At 46.1% G+C, this 15,401-nt stretch overlaps 1 protein-coding gene across 12 annotated transcripts in view; it reads left to right on the top strand.

Moving 5' to 3' along the window:
• MED12L (mediator complex subunit 12L) overlaps positions 1-15,401 on the top strand; it is a 360,120-nt gene that overhangs the window by 42,249 nt on the left and 302,470 nt on the right. For 7 of the 12 annotated variants that reach the window (XR_016232702.1, XM_089331069.1, XM_089331070.1 and 4 more), the window contains exons 4-6: positions 431-622; positions 1,973-2,005; positions 5,036-5,195. Coding sequence is in view for 11 of the 12 variants with exons in the window: in XM_089331069.1 (XP_089187195.1) it covers positions 431-622; positions 1,973-2,005; positions 5,036-5,195 (385 nt within the window). In the remaining variant the exon portion in view is untranslated. The remainder of the gene's footprint in view (positions 1-430; positions 623-1,972; positions 2,006-5,035; positions 5,196-15,401) is intronic. The other 5 variants (XM_089331074.1, XM_051859042.3, XM_089331071.1 and 2 more) reach the window with 1 other exon arrangement.

The following is a 15,401-nucleotide window of genomic DNA, read 5'->3' as shown; positions in this document are numbered from 1 at the left end:
GATGAAACAAGAAAAGGAATGATGACTGTGTGACTACTAGGATTCCTCTCTTGTATGCAGTGCCTCCCTGGGAAGCTGCTGTTTCCCCAAGGGTTGTGGTAAGAAGGAGAAAGTACCACTGACGATTAGAGCAGACCCATTCTCTTGAAATTTGTTCAGCACGTAATTAGTTTCATCTTACCAGATTTCCAAGGGCTCTTTTTCCTTGAGTTACTTGTTAATAGCAGAAAAAGGTTCTGTGTGAATTTTGCCATTTTGTTGGTGCAAGGAAATCCCAGTTTGTGACTTTATGACTTAAATCACTAACTTATTTTCTGATTGGCTGAATGGAGATTTTAAATTCAGACAATAGAGATAAAATACTCACACATGGTACTAAGATACTTGTTTATTACCTTAAACCTTTCTCTTTCCCCTTTTCTTTCCACAGATTGGAGCTTATTTTAGCAGCATATTAGCTGAGAAACTAAAGCTTAACACTTTCCAAGATACTGGAAAGAAGAAGCCGCAAGTTAATGCTAAAGATAATTATTGGCTGGTTACTGGTCGGTCCCAGAGTGCAATTCACAGCTGGTTCTCTGACTTAGCAGGAAATAAACCACTTGCTATTTTGGCAAAAAAGGTATCAAGTACTTTAACATTTGATCTTATAAAAATGAAGCTGTCTGAAATGATGCTCGAGTGTTTTTCAATTCACCAGTTCTCTGAAACACTGGGAGCCTATATGGCATGGCGGGGCGGGGGGGGGGAGATGTATGGCACCATGTGTATGCCGCTCCAATGGTGCCTTCCCCTTTATGTTGATTGCATGTGGTGCCTAGGACATCTGTAATGCTAGTCATTCCACACAGTGAGCAGTTCTTGTAGACTTCAGATAGACAAGATTCCAAATCAAGAATAGGCATTGAGTTTTTTTTTTTTTTTTTAAAGAAGATTTTTCAATTACATTTTTAGTTTTCTTAGGTCAAGATGTCCAAGATTTGTTAAACATCTTTGCTAGGAGGTTATTTCCTTGTCTTCAACGGTATTCATCCAGATGCTTCCAGCTCGGTCTCCTTAAGGCAGTGAAACCAACATTGTGATTCTGTGTGAGCTTGTGTCTGTGACCTCCGTCATTTTTGCTAAGGGGTTGTGGCAGGTTCTTTTAAAGTCTTCGCTTTTGGTCATTTTCATCAAGTGAGAAATAACCTAAGATTCAACACTCTTCCAGTCCACACCATATAAAATATCTTGAAATTTCACATAAGAAGCTGGGAACGTCCCTCTTAGTTTTGCTCTCTAACTTCTTGCACACCTTCTGGATAATTCCGTGAGTCTTCTTTTATCTTGCCTGCAGCCTGTTAGTTTTGGGGGTACCTGTCTTCTGTTTCTGGTGTTAAGTGTTCATTCTTGGCTTAACAAGGACCGAGTTTAGAGGAGAAATCCTTTGTGTACTTGCGTATTTTCTAAAGCAACTCTTTGAAAATAGTGCCTAAAGCTTGCATTGGCTTTATTTTGCCTTAATGTCATAACATCCTATTGCCTTGCCTAGGTTTCAGAGATTACAGGCAAGGGTAATTCTTAAAAAGCACAAGTGTGAACAGAACTATCCCTCTTACTGGGCAGGTAGTGCTGCCATCTCAACCCAGGCTGGACCAGGGAGCACTTCTTTTTCCAGTGGTGAACTTTCACTTTTTGATCCTACTGTGGCCTATGGGTTGCGTCTGAAAGCCATATAAGTCATCGGACAGCCTTCAGTATTTGGTGGCTTTTGATTAGTGGTTCATGTTCTGCTGTTGCCAGCCTGGCAGCTGTCTCTTTAGGTTTGTCTTTTTACAAAGCTTCTAGGATGCATTGTTGAATGTTCCCTGAACGTGAGTACTGCTGAGGGATTGATGCCCTAGCTTAGGGGTGCAGTGGTGTCTCCTCTTTTAGGAGGGAGGTGAATTACTATGGTGCAGTGCATTAGCCATTGTTCTTCTTTCTTTATTAGGAGCTGCCTCTGGCCAAGTCAGGTGTTCCTCAGGTAAGCCCTGGCATTAATTCTTTGTAACTTAAAGATGTTTTTTCTTTGTAACCATTGACATATACCTGGAAGCATTCATTTCTTGGGCATTTCAAAAGGCATTCCTGTCCCCTGCTTAGCATAGCATCTTGAGGTGGTGCCTGCTCTTTCAGAGTTGGGTAAAGGACTGCATTCCCTGCACGTTCTTCATTTTAGCAAGTTCAGATGCTTTATCTTCGATTTCTGGGATTCATCTGTGAGATGGCCCAAGGCAGAAAACCTTGATTTACCTGCTGGAGTCCTGCATCTTCTTTGAAGTCTTATCTCAGACTGAGAGGGGTTTGCTGTATGAGCAGGTTTGTTTCTGGACTCTGTGGACCTGGTTTTCTGTTCATACAGATTCTAAAGCGCTCCAGGTGTTCAGCCACAGAGGGGTCTGTAAAGACCCTTCTACCTCCATCCTAACTGTAGCCTGATAGGGAGAGGCAGACTTCTGGCATCTGGGGACAGTCTTCAGCTCTTGAACAGCCCATTGGTTCTCACCTGTTCACTGCAGGTGGCTTTGATTACTATGCTATGTGGGATTTCTTTCACCTCCACCCTTGCTTAGCAAACAGGGGATGCAGATCCAAAGCGAAATGTGATAGGTGGACAGTTCTTTTTGTCAATGGAAAAGCGACACATGCTGGGTATCTTAACTTTGTTTTGGTGCTTAAATGCAACTCTAGCTTGATGTAGAAACCAAACAGCAGCCTCGGTGGTTGCCTAGTTTCAGCTGCAGGTTCAAGTCAGATGGTTTCTTTACTGAAGACTTGGAACTCATCACTGTAAGGAAGCAGTGCTGGTCAGAATGAATATGTTCCTCTCCTGAGTTGGCCCAGACTGTAACGTGGCTTCTCCCTTCATTGACTTCCTTCCCATCCTGTATGTTTTTCTGAATTCTAAAGCCCTATTCTAAATTCTAAAGTTCTAAATTCTAAAGCCAGCCTGTTCTCTTTGGGTTCTGGGAGCAGGGGCAGTGCTTTGTCCCATTAATGTAAGATCCATGGTTCAATTTTGTTGGCTATGTTTCATCTAAACTTTAAATATGTTCAAATGTTTTTTTTTTTTTTGACCTGCCGATTGCTATTCAAAAGAAATCCTTTAGGCATCTATGAAAGATATTATTAGTAGTGATTCTTTGGAGAAGCTGACTTCATTTTGCATTTGCCTATATTTTAGGCCTTGATCTTCTAACCTTTGGGTGTGTCTGAATGAGAGGCAACCTGTCCTTGACAACTAAAATTTAAACCACTGATTCTATAGAATCTATATTCTATAAAGCTACCACTGCTGTCTTGAAAATAAATATTTAACCCTATGCTTTCTTGTCCCTGATTTAAATGCTGGTCATTTAAGCCCATGACCTTGCCCTCAAAGAAGGATGTGCCCTAGAAGCTAAATTTTCAGGAAGTTTTCTAGGTAAAATGTATCACCGAGGTCTGCTGAGAGGAAGCCTTGTAGCTCTGGCCTCAGTGACTTCTGCTCCCTGTTAGCTGTGTTTGTGCAGTACGGTCACCTCCGTCACGGGGCTGTGTTCTGAAGGCAGCACGCACACAGACACCACAGCGTATGGGGTGCTGCATCTCGGCGTCCAGCCTGGGCAGCTTTGCCTTCAGCGTTGCAACAGCTGGAGGTTTCCTTGGTGATAAGACCCGGAAAAACAGCCTGCTTTTAGGTGCCATGAGCAGGAAATACTTAACGTTTTAATTCTAGGATCTCCTATATACCGAGTGTATGAACAGACAGATTTGTAACACATGATGCAAAACATGCACTGTATAAATGAGAATTTGGCTAAGAGAAAAATGCCATGCTACATGAATCAGCTGGACGGAAGCCTTGATGTTTCAACACAAAATCAAGTATGAGTTTGGGGCAGAGAGACCAGGGCTCTGATCTCATGGTTGTGCTGTGATGTCGGGGAATCCTCTAAGAGGAGCGCAAGTCCTTGGCTTGAAAACACTTTGAGAGGCATGGGGAAATCCTTGGAATGGGCAGCACAGTAGTCATTGTTATAATTTCGACACACATAGTTCTTTGCTTTATCCTCGTACCCGGCCTGTGAGGTAAAGCGGTGCTGATGTTGGTCGCAGTTCCTAGGAGCGGCGTGTGGGCCTGGGCCTGGGAAAAGAGCACTGCCGTGCTTGTCCTGGTGCAGGGCATGGTGGCAGCTCCTGGTCTCACTCCCACGCTGCTGCCTCGCGGCTGACGTCCCCTTTGTGCCCTGTTGTTTTCTGCATTCATAAGTTGAATGGACACAGAGACGGAGGGGCTATTCCTCGGATATTTATGAGGGAATCTAGAAGGATGAATTAACTCTTTCAAACCATTCAGTGGTACATTGGGATACTAATTTGCTAAATGGTACCTTTGTGGTCTGGAAGAAATAATTAACCGCCTCAAGTGCCTACTTTCAACCAGTGAATTAATTACGCAGCTATTTCTAGCACGGTGTTTATTAGGCAGATTCACCGATCCATCATGTTAGCCTCTATTTTAAATTTTGGGCTCAGGGCAGTTTTGGAAGCTTTCTGGAAATTGTTACTCTTATGAAATGTTAGTTGGAAAGCTTTATACGAAGAAGTGTTCCTGGGTAAGGTGTGGCATGGGGCTTTTTTTTTTTTTTTTTTTTTTTTGCTGGATCTGTCCCTTTCAATTTCCAGATAAACTCTTTGGAGAAATGTCATGAAATTATTTTTCTCTGATCTGTTGATAAGGTGAGTAGCTTTCAGCATCTGAGAATTTGAAGATAATTTGGTTTATAAATAAGAAAGCACAACTGATTAAACTGTTTTGCCATTGTGCTAAATATGGTTTTGATTTTTCTTAATGAAAATTGGCTTAAAATGTTTCCTGCTTTCTTTGTGATCGCATGTATTGTCTGAGACTGCATCAAAGAGACATTGCCTTATAGCAGCAGTAGCCTCTTTGTTTGGCCTCTTCTGTTTTTAGGTTTATCCAGTGATGCATACAGTATGCAATTTTTGTAAATATGCGATTTCTTTTTAGGTTCCCATCCTTAGTAAAAAGGAGGATGTTTTTGCATATTTAGCTAAATATTCAGTGCCAATGGTTCGAGCAACGTGGCTAATCAAGATGACTTGTGCCTATTATTCTGCTATTTCCGAAGCTAAAATGAAGAAACGTCAGGTTCCTGATCCTAATTTGGGTAAGTGAGCCAGTGTGGTATGTTTCGCATTGCATGATTGGTTTCTCTGGTACTTGTTGCCAGTGCTCTCTACAAACACCCCAGCAAGACGAGTCCTTAGAAAGCCCGTGGTGAGGCTCAGCTCACTCGGAGTGTGTATGGGGTGGGGAGCACTGGTTCTTGTTCATTCACACCCAGAAATCTGATTGTGCTAGCAGGTCCTGTTGAGAGCCGCTCGAGACTCTGTCCTGCATTTCCATACTTCTCACCACCACAGCTATTGAAATACTGGCTCGTCTCTTGGCTAAATCTGGTTGCAGCCTCCGAACTGGTCTCCCTGCTTTTGCTTTCGCTCCCGACACTCCGCTCTCTATGTAACTGCCACAGTGACCTCTGAGCCCAAACCGGCACGCACTGTGTCCGTGTAACTTTACGGGAATTTCCTATTACGATGGAAATAAAGATCCAGATTGTTTCCTGTGGTCAGCGAGCTCACCAGGATTGGCTTCCCTTCCTACGACCGCCAGCCACACTGCCTGCCTCCCCTCCCTCTGGGCAGCCAGTCCTCTGCCCTGCTCCTTGTCCACAGGTGGCTCTGTCCTCTACTGCTCTGTGCCTGCCTCCTCTTCCTGGAGCCTGGCGCCCAGATGATAGCCCCCCTCCCTCCCAGGATGCTTTCTCTGGCTACCCAACTTGAGAGCATTCCCTGTGCCTCTCTCTGCCACACTCCATTCTTGTGTATTTTTACTGTATTCCCTGCACTTTGCACTACCCAACATTTGCTTTAAAATGTGCATGCATAATAAGCCTCCCCCCACCAAACAAGGCCCATCAGGGCAGGGGCTCTGTCCTAGTCGCCAGCAAATCCCTTGTGTCTAGCCTCATGCTGGCCTGCGGGGAGCGCGTGTAGAATGAGCTGATGGGAGACTGACTGTAGTCCATCTTCACTGCATTGGCTACTTGCAGTGACTTTTTTTTTTTTTTTTTTTTTTTTTTTTTTTACAGATTTATTTATTTACTTGAAAGAGTTACACAGAGAGAGAGAGGGAGAGAAAGAGAGAGAGAGAGAAGTCTTCCATCCGCTGGTTCACTCCCCAGATGGCCACAATGGCCAGAGCTGTGCTGATCTGAAGCCAGGAGCCAGGAATTTCTTCCAGGTCTCCCACGCAGTTGCAGGGGCCTAAGGACTTGGGCCCTCTTCTTCTGCTTTCCCAGCTTACAGCAGAGAGCTGGATCAGAAGTAGAGCAGTCAGGTCTCGAACCAGCACCCATATGAGACGCTAGTGCTTCAGGCCAGGGTGTTAACCCGCTGCGCCACAGCGCCAGCCCCTGCAGTGAGTTCTTGAGGGGTTGCTCAAATACACAAGACAGACAGTAATGATGCCCTATTAGAAATGTGCAAAGAAGTAGATGTGAAAATGACCATTTAAAAGTGAGGTTTACAAATGATTTTTTTTTTAAATTGAAAATGTGCTTCGGATTTTTCAAGGGAGGACCAACCACGGAGCGGTGAGGAGCAGGGACAGAGCGTGCAGCTGTTCCCTGACACCAGGCAGCGTCCTAGGAGCATGAGCCGAGTGGGAAAGTGCTGGGAGAGCCTCAGTGAACTGGAGAGCAGGGCCCACTGTCGAAGCACAGATGCCAAAATCAAAAGCATTAAACGTCTGAGCTATGTGCTTGACAGCTCTGCGTTCAGCATCATCCCATGTGTCTTAGAACAAGCAGGCAATAATGAACGGTGTCTAAAAAGGGAAAAAGGGAACTGGATCATGTCCACGCGTGAATGTCCAGAGGCCGAAAAATTGGGGGAAAAGAAATCTGCAACGTGGCTGAGCATTTTTTTCTTTTTTAAAGCAGATTTAGTTATTTTACTTGAAAGTTACACAATGAGAGAAGGAGAGGCAGAGAGAATGGGGGGGGTCTTCTATCCACTGGTTCACTCCCCATTTGGCTGCAACAGCCAGAGCTACGCTGACCCGAAGCCAGGAGCCAGGAACTTCTTCCGGGTCTCTCACACGGGTGCAGGGGCTCAAGAGCTTGGGCCATCTTCCACTGCTTTCCCAGGCCACAGCAGAGAGCTGGAGCAGAAGTGGAACAGCCAGGACTCGAACCGGTGCCCATATGAGATGCCGACACTGCACCCACTACGCCACAGCGCTGGCCCCTGAGCATTGTTTTCGTAGTCATGTTTTGTTATCTTCGTGGCTCTCTGGGTTTCATTCCCCTCCCTCCCTCACTAGCTGCATTATTTGGGGGAGAACAAGATGAATTACTGAAATAATGGATTCTCTTTGCAAACTGCCTCACAGTGCCAGTGTAGCCATGGCGTGACGGTCAGGGCTCTCCTCCTTCTCCCCCTAGTGACTCTTGCTGCGGCTTTCTTCACTCAGCCTTGCTGTACACACATCTCCACACACACCTCTCTACTTCTTCATGTATCTGTGTCCCTGCTGGCTTTATTAATGGTTCACCCTAGGTCTTGGAAACCCAGTTACTTACCAGCCAGCTCTGACTGGTGACCTGGTCTCTCTGCATCTGCAACCCGAGTGCATCAAAGCAGTCTTCATCTTGCCCAGCCCTGAGGGTGGTCCTGCCTCAGACTTCTCCTTAGTGGTGACTTGTGCTCAACAGGAAAAGGGAAGAAGGCTTATACGTTGTCATTCCAGGCTTGTGTCTGGCTCTTCAGATCCTACGTTGAGTCCCTCAGCAACAACACCACAGTCTGACCCCTTATTCCTCTGTGTCCACGGTGGCCGCACTGCCTGGTCACCACCACCTTTGCCTGTGCTGATGCAGGGGACACTGGCTGAGCCTCTTGCTTTTGTTCCTGCTTCCCTGGTGTCAGCTTTCTCCTTCGTGCCGCTCCTATCTTGAGAATCCTCTCGCTGCTCCCTGTCCCGCGCTGGTGCCACTGGAGCCCACGCTCTCACTTCAGCACTTGGACCCGTCCGTGGGTTCTCTTCTCCTTCCCACCAGAGCATCCGTCTCCCTGGGACCTGCCTTCTCTCTCCCATGCGGCCTTTGCTCACAAGGCTCTTCCTCAGACGACTCCTGACAAAAGAGCATCTCTGTGTCATGCTGTCGTCTTGTCCAACTTCAGTTTTCTTTATAGTTCCTGATGCCACCAGCTGTTAGGTTTTATATTAATTTGTTAATGTCTATTCCCGACTGGAAGACAAGATTGCATGAGAAACTTTATGGGTTGGTTCTGTGCTGGATCTTTAAGGATGGCACCTGCCATTTGGAAGATGCTCAGTAATTTTTTGAAGAAATAACTGATTAGTCTGCAGTGTGTGTGTGTGTGTGTGTGTGTGAGCATACGCATGCTTTTAGTTTTCCCCAATTCATCATTCTTGAAACTTTGAGCATCACCAGCACACAGTGGAGAGACTATTCCTTGTGTTCTACATTCTCTTTTTTGTTCTTTTTGGAAATTGTTTCTCTGTTTTCTTTGTTCAGTTTACTCTGATTATAACTTCTACATAAATTCGAGAAATGAACACAGGAAATAATTTTTCCCACTGAAACAGCTATTATAGTACAAATAACTTTTTAAAAGATTTATTTATTTGAGAGGCAGTGGCAGAGAGAGAGAGAGAGAGAGAAAGAGAGAGAGAGAGAAAGAGAAAAAGAGAAAGAGAGAAGGTCTTCTATTCGCTGGTTCACTCTCCAGTTGGCCATGACGGCCAGAGCGGGGTTGATCCAAAGCCAGAACCCTGGAGCTTCTTCTGGGTCTCCCATGCAGGTGCAGGAGCCCAAGGACTTGGACCATCTTCCACTGCCTTCCCAGGCCATAGCATAGAGCTGGATTGGAAGTGGAGCAGCCAGGACTTGAACCAGTGCCCATATAGGATGCTGGCACTGCAGGTGGCGGCTTTATCTACTTCACCATCATGCTGGCCCTCAAATTGGATAGACTCTTATCATTTGCAAAGATCACATAAAGTATTTTTTTAAAGATTTACTTATTTATTTGAAAAGCAGAGTTACAAAGAAGGAGATAGACATAGATCTTCCATCTGTTGGTTCACTCCCCAAATGACCCAATGGACATGACAGGGCCAGGCTGAAGCCAGGAGCTTCTTCTGGGTCTCCCATGTGGGTGCAGGGGTCCAAGCACTTGGACCATCCTCTGCTGCTTTCCCAGGCAGCTGAATTGGAAGTGGAACATCTGGAACTGGCCCCCATATGGGATGCTGATACTGCAGGTGGCAGCTTAACCTCTGTGCTGTAGTGCTGGTCCTATGTAGAATCTTTAGGGAGTCCCCGATACAAGGTATCACCAGTAATACATGCTTTCACTGGCCAGATGAATGCAAGTGCTGCTCTGTTTCCTAGCTAAGAACAGCAAAGCTTTCTTGTTTGATCATTGCTTCTACTGTTTACTTCCCTTACTGCTGTAAGTTGCTTTTTTTTTTGGGGGGGGGCTTATTTTCTTCCTCCCTAAAAGGCTAAACTTTTTGTCATTCTACATCCATAATGGATGATTTTATTGCATTCATTCACTAGTTGTAGTTTCTCTACACATGTGATTAAATTTTTTGACAGTTTATTTAAAAAGTATTGCAGCTGATGGGTCATTATGATGATGAATCCATATTTAAAACTTTGAGTGTTGGGCCGGCGCCGTGGCTCACTAGGCTAATCCTCTGCCTGTGGCGCCGGTACCCTGGGTTCTAGTCCCAGTTGGGGTGCCGGATTCTGTCCTTTTTGATCTTCTCCCAGTCCAGCTCTCTGCTGTGGCCCAGGAAGGCAGTGGAGGATGGCCCAAGTGCTTGGGCCCTGCACCCACATGGGAGACCAGGAGGAAGCAGTGTGCCGGCCGTAGTAGCCATTTGGGGGGTGAACCAACAGAAGGAAGACCTTTCTCTCTCTCTCTCTCTCTCACTGTCTAATTCTGCCTATCAAAAGAAAAAAAAAAACTTTGAGTTTTAAATCAGCAGAGGTCATTTCACATGATAGAGTATGTAGGCTTTGACCTAAAAAATGCTTAAGGCTAAAGATAAAAATATTTTTAAAATTCATGAATTGTTAGGAGTTCATACCTAAGTCCTTACCTCTTAGATCCAGCGTCGTGGAAAGAGCACTGGACATTGCTTATTCTAGTTCTACTAAGTGCTGGGTAAATTCAGACATAGTCCCTAGATCATACAGACATCATTCTTCTCAGCCTCAGCCCCATTCAGGGTCCCCATTGCCTGTGTCCTATCTTTTTAGTCATCTTTCATCTGGAACAGTTCTGCTTTTTTTCTAGATGTTGATATTTTTGCAGTGGAGAGGCCAGTTATTTCTTTGAGCATTGATTTGCTTTTCTCTAATGCCTCGCGGTTGGATTCAGGTGATGTACTTTGGTAGGAATATCACAGCACTGATGCTGTGAACATCCCACTGTATCGTATCAGATTGTTTCTGTGTGGGTGATAACGTGGATCATCATCTGATACTGTCTGCCAGATATCTTGATGACAAAGTTTTCATTTTACCCTTTGTAATTAGTAAGTTAGCTAGCCTAATACTGAGTTTTTCTGTATATACGTTCTTTAAAAAAGGATTTATTTATTTAATTTCAAAGGCAGAGTTACAGGGTGGGGGAGAAAGAGAACGTGTCTACCTACTGGTTCACTTATACATGTTAAGAAGCAAGGGCTTTATATTCTAGATACTATATGAAAGCACATTTCTCACATATCTGGTCTTTTTTTTTTTTTTTTTAAGATTTATTTGAAAGGCAGAGCTACAGAGAGGCAGAGGCAGAGAAGAGAGAGGTCGAGGTCTTCCATCTGTTGGTTCACAGATGGCCACAATAGCCAGAGCTGTGCTGATCTGAAGCCAGGAGCCAAGAGTCTCTTTGGGGTCTCCCACACAGGTGTAGGGGCCCAAGGACTTGGGCCATCTTCTGCTTTTCCGGGCCATAGCAGAGAGCTGGATTGGAAATGGAGCAGCTGGAACTCCAATTGGCACCCATTTGGGATGCCAGCACTGCAGGTGGCGGCTTTACCTGCTAAGCCACGGCACTGCATTCTGTTTTTTTTTTTTCCCCTCTCACCTTGTTGGACCTGATACCTCTCTCTCTGTTTTTCAGCGCCTTCTTCAGCTTCTTTAAGCAAATTATGCAGTATGTTTGAAAGTGTGTGGCTGTGTAGACAGTCATAATGTACCAAGTTTCACACTCCAAGCAGCCGTGTAGCCAAGCAAGTACACACATATATATGTGTTGAATTGGATTAGCTCATACACACTTCAGGAGTTTAACTTGCAGTAATAGGTTCCATGTTCTAGCTTTGCTAGTGAAAAGAATCATTCAGCACATTTGGGGCAAGATTGACTATCAGATGTCACCCATTTCCTGCATTGGTTTTATGGCTTGTGTTGTCTTGATGATCATTCGTAGGATTAGTGAAGTGTTTTCCGTAGAAATGGCTTTTATTCCTTTGTAATAGGAACATATGTTTTATTTTCAGTTCCCACATTCGGTGTTGGAGCAGGGCTATAAAGCGTGGCAGTTTGATTTTATTGAAGGAAGTTTCTCCCCAAGTTAAGCGGGCTCACAGCAATGCAGAGCCCTCACTACTGTTCTGCAGCGACCGATCTGCAGTGTAGATGAAGTGGGTTGCTGCTGTGTGGAGCTTGCCGCCAGCAGCGACACATCTAGTGCAGTGAGCACCGCAAAGTCAGATGAATGGAGAGGGGCTGGGGCTTCTGGGTAAGGTTTTGTGAGTAGCTTCAGGATGTGTGTGTGTGTGTGTGTGTGTGTTGGGAAAGTGTTTCATAAACTATTAGGTGGGACAAATCTGAGCATCAGGGCAGGTGTTTCAGATAATAGAGGTTAATGAGGGAAGCGTGAAGGGAAAGTTTGGGATTTTTCTTATGAGACCTGTACACGTAAGAAAGAGGTTAAGGGTGGACGTAATGTTAAGAAAATGCTATCAAATAGGTGGGTGTTGCTTGTTGAGGGAAAGTACACCAGAAATAATACATATTTAGTTTCAGATATTTTTAGAGAACAAGAATGGTTAGCTGTCATAAATATTTCGAGCTCACAATGGGAAAAACGTTCAGAACAGGCTAATATTTAAAAAAGAAGCACTGATGCAGTGAGTTACTAAGTCTTTGAACAGATGAGGAGAGAAATTTGTACACTGATTTGGAGCTGTTTGTCCTGCGAGGAGTCTTACTGTTGCCGAACCAACAATAATAGCTGCAGTATTTACTACTGTGTCTGTCACTGGAACCCGTTAGCCTCTTTGCTTGCGTGCTCATTGGAATCTGCAGCACCGAGGTTAGCAGGGATGTGGTGCGCTCTGCCTTCCTGGATTGCTCCTGATGGGCACTGGGGGAATGATCTGTGCAAATTGGAGAAGTTTTTTTAGCCTCTTTCATGTCCTGTCCCTGGCTATTGGACCCCAAGTGGGCCTTTCTTTAGACTTGTGTGAAGATGTTCAGCTCCTCACAAGCTCTGCTGGACTTCTTAAAAAAAAAAAAATTATTTATTTATTTATTTATTTTGGCCAGCGCCTCAGCTCACTAGGCTAATCCTCTGCCTTGTAGCGCCGGCACACCAGGTTCTAGTCCCAGTCGGGGCGCCGGATTCTGTCCCGGTTGCCCCTCTTCCAGGCCAGCTCTCTGCTGTGACCCGGGAATGCAGTGGAGGATGGCCCAAGTGCTTGGGCCCTGCACCCCATGGGAGACCAGGAGAAGCACCTGGCTCCTGCCTTCGGATCAGCATGGTGCGCTGGCCACAGCATGCTGGCCGCGGTGGCCATTGGAGGGTGAACCAACGGCAAAGGAAGACCTTTCTCTCTGTCTCTCTCTCACTGTCCACTCTGCCTGTCAAAAAAAAAAAAAAAAAAACCACATTTTTTAAAAAATGTATTTGAAAAAGAGAGCAAGAGACAGATGGACTGATGGACACACATACAGAGAGAACTCTCATTCGCTTGTTCACTCCTCAGATGTCTGCAACAGCCAGGGCTGGGCCAGATAGGAGCTAGGAATTCAGTTTGGGTCTCCCACGTGGGCAACAGGGATACAGGTGCTTGAGTCATCGCTGCGGTCTCCCATGATGCACATTACAGGAAGCTGGAGTTGGAAGTGGAAGTGGGACTCAAACCACAAGCACTTTTAGATGGGATGCAGGTGTTCCCACTAGTGTCTTAACCACTGTGCCAAATGCTTGCCCCTCTATTGACCATTGATTGTCTCCGTCTCTTTTAAAGATTTTTATTTTATTTGAAAAGCAGAGTTAGAGAGGTCTTCTATCTATTGGTTCACTCCCCAAGTGGCTGCAATGGCTGGGGCTGGGCAGGCCAAAGCCAGGAGCTTTATCCAAGTCTTCTACATGGGTGCAGAGGCCCAAGCACTTGGGCCATCTTCTGTTGCTTTCCCAGAGGCATTAGCAGGGAGCTGGATCGGAAGTGGAGCAGCTGGGACTTGAACCAGTACCTGTAAGGGATGCCAGCATCACAGGTGGCAGCTTTACCTGCTTTGCATAATGCTGGCCGCTAGCCTGTTGCTTCTCTGCCAGGCTTACTGTGGTGCACAGTGACCCCATGTTTTCAGCATCAAATGTTTGCTTAGTTCTGTTTTGCATTGAGAAACTCTCTGAGAGAGATCCTTCATTCCCATTTCACGGGTGAGGACACTAACCTGCAGATGGTGCACAAAACCCCTCCGTGTAAGTGTCTGCAGTAGGCTGTAAAGCCTGTGATGGACGCTCTGCTGCCTGGTGGGGACGGAGAGAGGGGTCCTGTGGGAGGGAAAGGGAGAGCTAGTGCTGAAATGAGTAAGATGCAGGGGGACCCGGGGAGTCCAGGGAGATTGTCAGAGGGAGTGACTCTGGAGCATAATTTGGAAAGACATTTCGCACGGGTGATGGCGGGATGTTCAGGAAGGGGCATTTCTGGCAGAAGAATGGTGTCCGTGCAGAACTAGGCCATCACATTATTTGAGTCCCGGAGCTGAGATTTAACTTTCGCTTGAGCATCAGCCGCCACTGGGCAGCAGGTGAAAGCATGCTGGAAGGTTTGTTTGCCAGGCAGGGAACTTGGGTTCCCTCTGGTGGCTGATGGTGTGCGGTGGAGGGCTTTATTGTGCTGTTACTGTTGCAGCAGTTTCCTGCCTGAAATGGGGATGATTGACAGTACCTTCTAAGGATGAGTTGACAGCCCTAATGTCTGATTATTCAAAGATTTATTTGTTTGAAAGGCAGTGGGATGGGGATGGGGGAGAGATCCCATCTGATGCTTCACTTCCCAAATGGCCACAAGAGTCGGGGCTGGACCAGGTCAAAACCAGGAGCCTGGAACTCCGTCTGGGTCTCCCACATGGGTAGCAGAGGCCCAAGTACTCAGGACATCTTTTGCTGCTTTCCCAGGCACATTAGCAGGGAGTAGATGGGACGTGGAGCAGCCAGGACCCCACACCACACACTGGTGCCTCCCCTAGTGTGTTTTAAGTGGTGTCCAGCCCATGGCAAATGTAAGCTGTTAAGAATATGCTGCGACGGTTCCTACCAGAACTAGTTATTACCAGGCAGTACTGATGCATTATTTTGTGCACTGCACTGGGAACTTTGCGGATATTATGTGTAATGGTTGCAACAACCCTGCCGTGTAGGTTTGATTATCTCATTCTGTGTATGAAGGAGCTGAGTCTCAGTGCAGTGAAACCCCTTGGTGGCCCAGCTGGAGCTTGCTCAGCACCCAGGCCTGTGTGTGTTCCTCTTTCCTCCGCACTGTGAGGTGGTGGCTGCTGGTGGCCTGTGGATGTTGTGGGTCGGGGTCCCTGGAGGCAGCCAGTATCCCTGTGGGTTAGGATACCTCCAGGGAGCAGGCCGCAGGACTTGGTGACCGTGGGCACTTGTCAGCAATCCTCTTCTCCCTGCTGCTGTAGGAGTAGGAGGAGCAAAGTGAGAGGAGCCACAGAAACTAGAGAAGGAGAGAGCAGGAAACTGCTTGCAAGGTGATCAGCTCCGATTGGGGCTGGGAATTGTTGGGTGTTCAATATGGTGGAAGTGACAAGTCCTATCATGGGCTTGAGGTCTCCCTCTCTTTTTTTAAGAGGGTGGATAGATTAGAAGAAGCTTAAAATGTTTTGTGGTTTAACTGCCTAGCACAGTGCTCTGCTTCCCCCCAGTTATTTTCTCTGTACCACCTGAGGTTTTGTAGTGTTGGGTATTTGAGTCAGATGAGGGACTTTTCTGGGTTGACTGTACGCTTGGAACCGCTA

Source organism: Oryctolagus cuniculus, chromosome 4, assembly GCF_051225735.1.
Source record: "Oryctolagus cuniculus isolate XC-2025 breed Fujian yellow rabbit chromosome 4, ASM5122573v1, whole genome shotgun sequence".
NCBI lineage: Eukaryota > Metazoa > Chordata > Mammalia > Lagomorpha > Leporidae > Oryctolagus > Oryctolagus cuniculus.
The sequence above is the reverse complement of the archived record's forward strand: the minus strand, read 5'-3'. Positions and strand labels throughout refer to the sequence as shown.